Source organism: Astatotilapia calliptera, chromosome 5, assembly GCF_964374335.1.
Source record: "Astatotilapia calliptera chromosome 5, fAstCal68.1, whole genome shotgun sequence".
NCBI classification, from domain to species: Eukaryota; Metazoa; Chordata; class Actinopteri; order Cichliformes; family Cichlidae; genus Astatotilapia; species Astatotilapia calliptera.
In genome coordinates, this window is record NC_137426.1 from 3767806 (window position 1) to 3776428 (window position 8623).

An 8623-nucleotide genomic window follows, 5' to 3' on the forward strand; every position below is an offset into this window, starting at 1 on the left:
GTATTAAAAAAATGTTCTTGAGTGATCACATCATGTTTCTGTGCCTTTCAAATGGCTTCTCACAGTTAAGTTGAGTTCTGCTCAGATATTTCCCCTGAGTTCAGAATCACCTTTATTTGGACAGGTTTATGCACACAAACAAGGACTCTGACTCCAGTTCACTTTGCTCTCTTCATGCCGTATAAGAAATGTTTATTCAATAGGCAGTTGTTGCGTGTTATTTTTATTTAAGGTAAAAGAGAGTTTCAGTCGCAGTCCAGGTTTTCACTCATTTATTGCCTGAAGCAGTTCAAAAATAATTCATGTACATGGATCTCCTTCCAGTTAGAAACCCACAGTCTGCTGTGAGCAATTTCAGGACAGTTAGTCCTTTCTCATGTCACACTCTAATCACTCTTTCACACAGTTTGCATGGTTTCACTAAGAACACTCACAATCATGCTCTCATACAGTTTACAATAACACTATAAGTTGCAATAGCACTGATGTCAATGAGAAAATCACTTTTTTTCCCTTTAACCCAGACATCTCGTAAGGTTAACCTCCCTTTTATGAGCCACGGCAAATATTTCACATTAGAAAAATCATCAGGGAATGATCCGTGGACTCGACTACAGACAAAGGGCAAAGGACTCGTGATCACCGGTTTCAACTGTGACACGCAGAAGGTCGGGTGAATCCTAAGGGAAGCAGGCAACTTCAGCCTGACCGCTGAGGGGCTGATCTTCACTTACAAGGTTTTAAATAATCAGGCCCCATCTTATCTTAATGACCTTGTAGTACCATATCACCCCATTAGAGCACTTCACTCTCACACTGCAGGCCTACTTGTTGTTCCTAGAGTATTTAACAGTACAATGGGAGGCAGACCCTTCAGTTTTCAGGCCCCTCTTCTGTGGAACCAGCTTCCACTTTGGATTTGGTTTAGTGTATATATACACTAACAGTAACAAATTTATAGCAAACATGTTCTGCAGTGTTGTATTCTGGGTGCTACTGAGAGCAGACTTTATATTTCCTCCTTCTAATATTAAACAACAGGGGAACAGAAGAAGACCAAACCGGCAGGGTCACCAAAGATGGCGGCCAAGCCAGCGGGAGCACAGAAGAAGAAAAAAGATGAGCCAGACAGACAACAGAAGAAGAATGTGGGAACAAAAAGGAAGCGAGGGCAGGCACCCACACGCCAACCAAGAGAAGACGTCAGGATGTTCAATATTCATGATCTTACTATTAATTTTAAAAAGAGTTACTGTAGTTAGATGTAGTACTTGTATTAAAACGTCAAAGCTTCTATTTGTTTGGCTTATTAGAGATTTAACTGAAAACCACATCAGGTGGTTCACTGTGATACTAAAATACCCCCAGCTAGTCTTTTGTATTCATTGTACTAGATAAATCAGGATTAATGCACTGTAGAAGTGAAAAGGAGTTTAGAGATATTAGTAATGCATGGAATTAATTTTCCATGGTAAACTACTTAGATAGGTAGTTATTTGAAGTCATAATAAATATTGTTCGTGCACAGAAACAATATTTGAAACATTTTCTTTATTCTGCATTGAGAGCAAACATTGACAGAGGCATAGCTTGCACACTAACAGTGTGCTGATGCAAAGGTTTGTGTAAGAAAACAATATTTGAAACATTTTCTTTATTCTGCATTGAGAGCAAACACTGACAGAGGCATAGCTTGCACACTTACAGTGTGCTGATGCAAAGCTTTGTGTAAGATTTAACTTTTTTCCCCCTGGAGAATCCTCCTGATCCAGTGAAGTTGTTTTGAGATATCTGTATAGACATTGGGGACGTCCGGATAGTTACAATTTCCCAGCTCGGTTCCAGGAAGCCGTTTGTTGAAAGAAACAATACCGACAGCCATTCCCTTGCAGACCAGAGGGCCACCAGAATCACCCTGTAAGGAGGAAGTATGTATTTTGTTCATATGATACTTAATGCAGGCTGCTCATATATTCCTCAACAACAGAGCAGTTAGCAAGATTTTAAAAGGGAAGGACAGAAAAGGTACCTGACAGAATCCTTTTGTTGTGTTGTATCCACCTGCACAGATAATATTGGGAGGAAGACCACCCCATCTTTCCCTGCAGACTTGTGGGCTGATGACCGACACACGCACCACTCTCAGGTCATCAACAACATTACCACGAGTGTTTATCTTACCCCATCCAGCCACTCGACACTTCTCATTTTCATTTAATGTCATTTCACGGAGGGGAAGTCGAATGAATTTAATTGTTTTGCTTGGTCGGACAGGTGTAGACAGCTAGAGGCACAGAATTAAAGAGTAAAGATTAAGAATACGTGAAAACCATGTAACTGCAATACAGAACATCTATCTTTTATCTTTTTTTTTTAAGTAAGCACTTTTTACCTCAACTAGAAATGTGTTTTTCAATCAGCATATTGTAAATGCAAACACTCAAAGATATAAAACTTCCAGTGTGATGTGAGAAAACAAAATTAATAAACCTTACTTTTAAAAGCATGATGTCGTATCCAAGGTTAACATCCCGATAATATGGGTGTTTGTATTTCTCTGCAATCTGTATCACGAGCTTATCAGCACTCCTCAGATGGTGGTTACCAAGGACTACGTATGTAGGATACCTGAATAAAATATAATTCTAAGATCATCAGCAGATTTTCTGAAGTTACATAAACAACATGATGAATAAAATATGGATACATTTCTTTATAGTTAAATTCAGTTTTACTTCAAGATCTTAGCACAAGTTTTACAAAAATTCTCATGGTTTCAGTTTGTAAAGGAAGAACTGTAACTTAAATTATGACCATTGCATTATACAGTAGTAAATATATATACATGTATTTATATATATATTTATATAGGACATTGGGACATTTTGGGGAAAAAAATGGTCTAATTAGAAATTTCCCTCGAGCAAAGATTACTTACAGGTCACAGTGTGCAGCAGTCATTACAAAGTTCTCAGACACGAGAAATCCTCCACAAATATGGTAGCCTCTGTAATCCTGCACTGATGCCATATACAGCATTTTGTTGTCTGGGGCTATTTTCCCATTTATAATTTCACTTCCCAGGGCTAATAGCATTAGGAGAAAAGAAAATGAAAATAAAAACATAAATATTCCACATGCAGGCTGGAGAAGAGTATTCATGGTGCAACTTACCATTTTGCCCGAGGAATGTCAGCGCATGAATCACCGCAAATTGTTGCAGAGCAAACATCTCGCTGGTAAAATGCTCGATCTGTTAACTTGAGACCGACGGGTCAGTCCTTTTAAGCAGTTTGTACTGACTAATATCTGACTTTTAACGACTTCCTGTGAGTAATGTGGTTTTGAAAATTTTCACAGCAAATACTTCACTACTCCTATCTATCACCATCTGTTATATGCGCACCCATTTCTCATTAACAGTATTGAATTTCAAACAAAGTACTGCTAAATGTTCTGCTTACTCTCTTTCTTTTTCTATGGGTGGACAAGATGCTTTAGCTTGGAACTAGAAAAACCAAAATCAAACTGAAGGGCTCAAATAGATACTTGAAGATTTTCACATTTGTTTTTTGTTTTAACAAGAGTCATGTTGTCATGCTGCAATCTTGGAGAAAGAGTAAATTAGATGCTTTCCAGATGGTAGTGCAAGATGAATAAAAACTCCACTGGCTGAAATGTACCACCATTTCTTGTAATGTAATGTAATAATGTAATGTGTTAGTCCCCATAGGCAAATAGTTCCTCTGCATTTAACCCATTCACCCAGTGAAGCAGTGGGCAGCCACCAATGCAGCGCCCGGGGAGCAGTGTGTAGGGACGGTCCCTTGCTCAGGGGTACCTCAGGGTAGCCGTTCAGTGGAGTTGAACCCCCGACCTTCCGATCATGGGGCCACCACTCTACCTACTGAGCTATCCCTGTCTACATCCATTCTTATGGATGGATGTAGACACTCATTATTTTACCTCCTTCCTGACTTCCTCTGTCTATATTGGATTCATGATTCAGACCTGTTGCCACTGATATCTGTGACATTTGATCCTTTCATGGACTGACTAATCTTCTCTCAGCTTATTGAAATGACTATAAATAGAAATAAGTAAATTTGGATCTTAGGTTATTACAAATATGCAGAAAAAGGCTTGGGTTCCAGATTGTGTTCAGTTACAAATGCTGAAATGACCATCTCTTTCTTATTTGTGTGCGTATTTTCTTTCTAAAACCAGGTTTGTGTTTGTTTAGAGGTCCACCCATTTGGTGGTTGTGGGCAGTGTTTTCCGGTTTTTATGTTTCATGTTAGAAAAAAAATCAACCCAATTTCAGCATGGTTAAGCATGGTGCAGTTTAATATTTAAAACTGGTGTTCGTTATGGCCAAACTGTTGTTTGCCAGTGGTGCAACGGATCAAAAGTCTCACGGTTCGGATCGGATCACGTTTTTTCATCACGGATCAAATCAATTTTTGGATCAGCAGAAAAAAAAAGAAGACAAAAATTTAACTTGCCATTTACTTATTTAAGTATTTTTTGCCTATTAAAATCATTCAACTCAAGACTCATTCCACGCAATTATATAAAAACAAATTAAGTAATATAGAGCAGTGCAGGGCTTTCTATCTACCACTCCGCTGTGATATAATGAGCGGTCACGGTCACGTAGCTTTCCGTTGTCCTGGAGGTCCACCCATTTGTAGTTAGGGCAACAGAAGATGCCTCAGCCATAACTTTAAACTTTTCCTGTTCATACATGCTTGGAGCAATCTTGTCACTAAGGTGGACGCGCAACGGGATGTCATAGCGTGGCTCAAGCACCTTCATCATAGTTTAAACTAGTGCTGTCAGCGTAAATCTCGTTAAAATGACGTTAATGCCATAACCAGAATCAGAATCAGAATCTGCTGCCCCCAGAGGGCAGCAGATCAAAAAGTCTGTGTCCAGGGTGTGAGGGGTCTGTGATGATTTTCCCTGCCCGTTTCCTGGTTCTTGAGAGGTACAGATCCTGGATGGAGGGCAGGGGGGCGCCGATGATCCTTTCTGCTGCCCGTACAGTCCGCTGCAGTCTGCTCCTGTCCTGTTTTGTGGCTGCTCCATACCAGACTGTGATGGAGGAGCACAGGACAGACTCAATGACCGCAGTGTAGAACTGGATCAGCAGCTCCTGTGGAAGACTGTACTTCCCCAGTTGTCTCAGGAAGTACATCCTCTGCTGGGTCTTTTTGAGGATGGAGTTGATGTTGGTCTCCCACTTCAGGTCCTGGGAGATGGTTGTACCCAGGAACTTGAAGGTCTTCACAGTTGACACAGGGCTGTCTGATATGGTGAGGGGGAGCAGAGTTGAGGGATGTCTCCTGAAGTCCACTGTCATCTCTACAGTCTTAAGAGTGTTCAGCTCCAGATTGTGCTGACTGCACCAGAGTACCAGCCGCTCAACTTCCTGCCGGTATGCAGACTCATCACCATCTTGAATGAGGCCAATGACAGTGGTGTCATCTGCAAACTTTAGGAGTTTGACAGCCGAGTTCTTGGAGGTGCAGTCGTTAGTGTAGAGGGAGAACAGTAGTGGTGAGAGGACACATCCTTGAGGGGCACCAATACTGAGGGACCGGGTTTCAGAGGTGATCTCCCCCAGCCTCACTTGTTGCTTTCTGTCTGTCAGGAAGCTGGTGATCCACTGACAGGTAGCTGGTGACACGCTAAGCTGGGAGAGTTTGGAGGAAAGAAGTTCAGGCACAATGGTGTTAAAAGCCGAACTAAAGTCCACATACAGGACCCTGGCATAAGTTCCCGGGCGGTCAAGGTGTTGCAGGATGTAATGCAGCCCCATGTTCACTGCATCATCCACCGACCTGTTTGCCCGGTAGACAAACTGCAGAGGGTCCAGCTGGTGGCCTGTAATGTCTTTCAGATGGGCTAACACCAGTCGTTCGAAGGATTTCATGACCACAGACGTCAAGGCGACAGGTCTGTAGTCATTCAGTCCTGTGATGGTGGGTTTCTTGGGAACAGGGATGATGGTGGAGCGTTTGAAGCAGGAGGGAACTTCACACCTCCAGGGATCTGTTGAAGATGCGAGTAAAGATGGGAGCCAGCTGTTCAGAACAGGTTTTGAGACGCCGTCTGGTCCGGGGGCTTTCCTGGGCTTCTGTTTCTGGAATAGTCGGCTCACATCCTGAGTGTGTATTCTGAGTTTCAGGGAGGAGGAAAGGGGGGTGAGAGGTGTGGTGGAGGTCGTTGAGTCTGGATTGGGAAGGGTGGGGGTGGTCGTTGAGTCTTGATTGGGGAGGGCGGTGGTGGTCGTTAGGTCTGGATTGGGGAGGGTGAGGGTGGTCGTTGAGGCTGGATTGGGGAGGGTGAAGGGGGGAGAGGTGGAAGGTGTGTTGGGGGTCAATGTCTGAAGCAATGTCCCTGGGGAGGGGAGGGTGGGGCGTGGGAGTCTGTCCGTCTCAAACCTGCAATAGAAAGTGTTTAACTCGTTGGCCAGGTCTTTGTTTGCTTCAATAGTGGGTGGGGGGCGTCTGTAGCTGGTGATTTCCTGCAGGCCCCTCCACACTGATGCAGGATCGTTGGCTGAGAGCCGTTCTTCCAGCTTCTGGGAGTAGATCCTTTTAGCTGCTTTGATCTCCTTGGTCAGTGTGTTCCTGGCTTGCTTGTAGAGGGCCCTGTCACCACTTCTGTAGGCGTCCTCCTTGGCCTTACGAAGATGTTGGAGTTTAGGAGTGAACCATGGTTTATTGTTGTTGTATGTGCAAAAGGTCTTTGTTGGCACACACACACGTCTTCACAGAAACTGATGTATGATGTCACAGTGTCCGTGAGCTCGTCTAGGTTCTCAGATGCAGCTTCAAAAACAGTCCAATCAGTGGAGTCAAAACAGTCCTGCAGTTCCTGCTTTGCTGCGTTAGTCCACTTCTTCACAGTTTTGACTACAGGCTTGGCACGTTTGAGTTTTTGCCTATAAACTGGAATAAGATGGACCATGCAGTGATCAGAATGTCCCAAAGCTGCCCAGGGCACAGAGCGATAGGCATCTTTTAGAGTGGTGTAGCAGTGATCCAGTATGATGTTGTCCCTGGTGGGGCAGTCTATATGCTGTCTGTATTTAGGGAGTTCGTAGTTTAGGTTTGCTCTGTTAAAATCCCCAAGAATAATTGTAAAGGAATCTGGGAATTTCCTCTCCAGGGTAGTAATCTGGTCAGCCAGCTCGCACAGTGCATTGTTCGCGTTGGCCTGTGGAGGGATGTAAACTCCGACCAGCATGAAGGAAGAAAACTCCCGCGGTGAATAAAAAGGTTTACAGTTGATGAAAAAACTTTCCAAGTGTGGGCTGCAGTGTTTCTGTAACTCTGTGACATCAGTACACCAACCTTCATTAATGTAGAAGCAGACTCCACCTGCATTAACGCAGCTGCACGGCATCAATGAGTCAACTAACGCGTTGTCTAGTTTAAACCCCTTGTTTTGCACAACAGAATACGGCCTCCCGTCTGCAGCTAAACACCCCAATAGCTTTTGCAATAGCTTTAGCCCAGTCGGATAGGGCAGCAAAAGGCTGCTTAAACACCGCAAACTCCTCTGCTCCTCCAGTGCTGGCCATAACTATCGCTGGACAAACTGACCACGCGCACCATACACATACTTTTTTCTTCTTTTTCGAATCTTCGGATCACTTGCGTGCCGAACCGTGGAGTGGGATCGGTTCGGATTACGGATCAACCGTGATCCGTTGCACCACTATTGTTTGCACAGAAGTCCAATAACAAAACAGCACTCGGGTTCAGATCCGAGAGGCCGTTCCTCCCAATCTCGCCCTTCCAGGTCTCACTGTCTTTGCCCACGTGAGCATTGAAGTCTCCCAGCAGAACAACACAGTTCCCTTGGGGGAGCACCCTCCAGTGTCCTACCCAGGGACTCCAAGAAGACTGGGTACTCTGAACTGCCGCTCGGCACATAAGCACAGACGACTGTCAGGACCCATTCCCTGACCCGAAGGCGAAGGGAACCAACCCTCTCGTCCACTGGGAGAAACCCCAACATACCAGCAGCAATTTTGGCACAAAAGTGGCACACAGTGAAAGTGGTGAAAAAAGGGCGAGAGGGAAAACACTTGACCTCTGAATTAAATCAACCTAATAAACTAACGCAAGCTTCATATATGGGCTCTAAGTACCTGTAACTAAATAGTCACTGAGACTGGCAAAAACTACAAGACAAAACTCCTGCGAGGGATGCTGAGAAAGTAAACAAAGCTATGAAGCACTCGACTGGGCTAGAACAATCTCCACAATAATAGTCAAGCATGAACACAAGAATCACACCGCGTGTGCGGCAGCAGAGTCCAAAGGGAAAAAGTCTCTTTAGCTGGCTGGGGAAAATAGCCTGAGCACGACACTAGGTATTGTGCGGAGCAGGCACACAAGGTAGAGGGTTACAGGGTTACACTCTCAAAGTCATTGTCTGGGTAGAAGGCGAGGCTTTGGGGAAAATAGAGGTCCGGGTGAGGCTAAACCAGTGCGCATACAGTTCGCCTCCTTGCCCACCACACTGTGAAGTGCTGGGCAGGGAGGCAGGCAGTCGAGTAGCGCTGAGTACAGAAAACAAACCAGTGACAGGAAGTAGAGTGGTT

The 8623-nt window shown here is 44.2% G+C and overlaps 1 protein-coding gene across 1 annotated transcript; it reads right to left on the minus strand.

The window, feature by feature from the left end:
• Window positions 1–1531: 1531 nt before the first annotated feature.
• LOC113021875 (granzyme B-like) lies at window positions 1532–3286 on the minus strand. The gene is made up of 5 exons (XM_026166697.2): window positions 3175–3286; window positions 2939–3086; window positions 2496–2628; window positions 2030–2284; window positions 1532–1915 (listed from the first exon to the last, which is right to left on the minus strand). Exons 1-5 carry the CDS (start codon window positions 3230–3232, stop codon window positions 1736–1738), a joined length of 774 nt encoding a protein of 257 aa, XP_026022482.2. The 5' UTR covers window positions 3233–3286; the 3' UTR covers window positions 1532–1735.
• Between the last annotated feature and the right edge of the window lie 5337 nt (window positions 3287–8623).

Coding starts and splice junctions, on each gene's coding strand:
- LOC113021875 (XM_026166697.2), bottom strand. CDS start 3,232: ATGTTTGCTCTGCAACAATTTGCGGTGATTCATGCGCTGACATTCCTC. Junction 2,629..2,938: donor ACTGCTGCACACTGTGACCT/GTAAGTAATCTT, acceptor TATTTTATTCAG/GTATCCTACATACGTAGTCC. Junction 2,285..2,495: donor ACGACATCATGCTTTTAAAA/GTAAGGTTTATT, acceptor CTGTGCCTCTAG/CTGTCTACACCTGTCCGACC.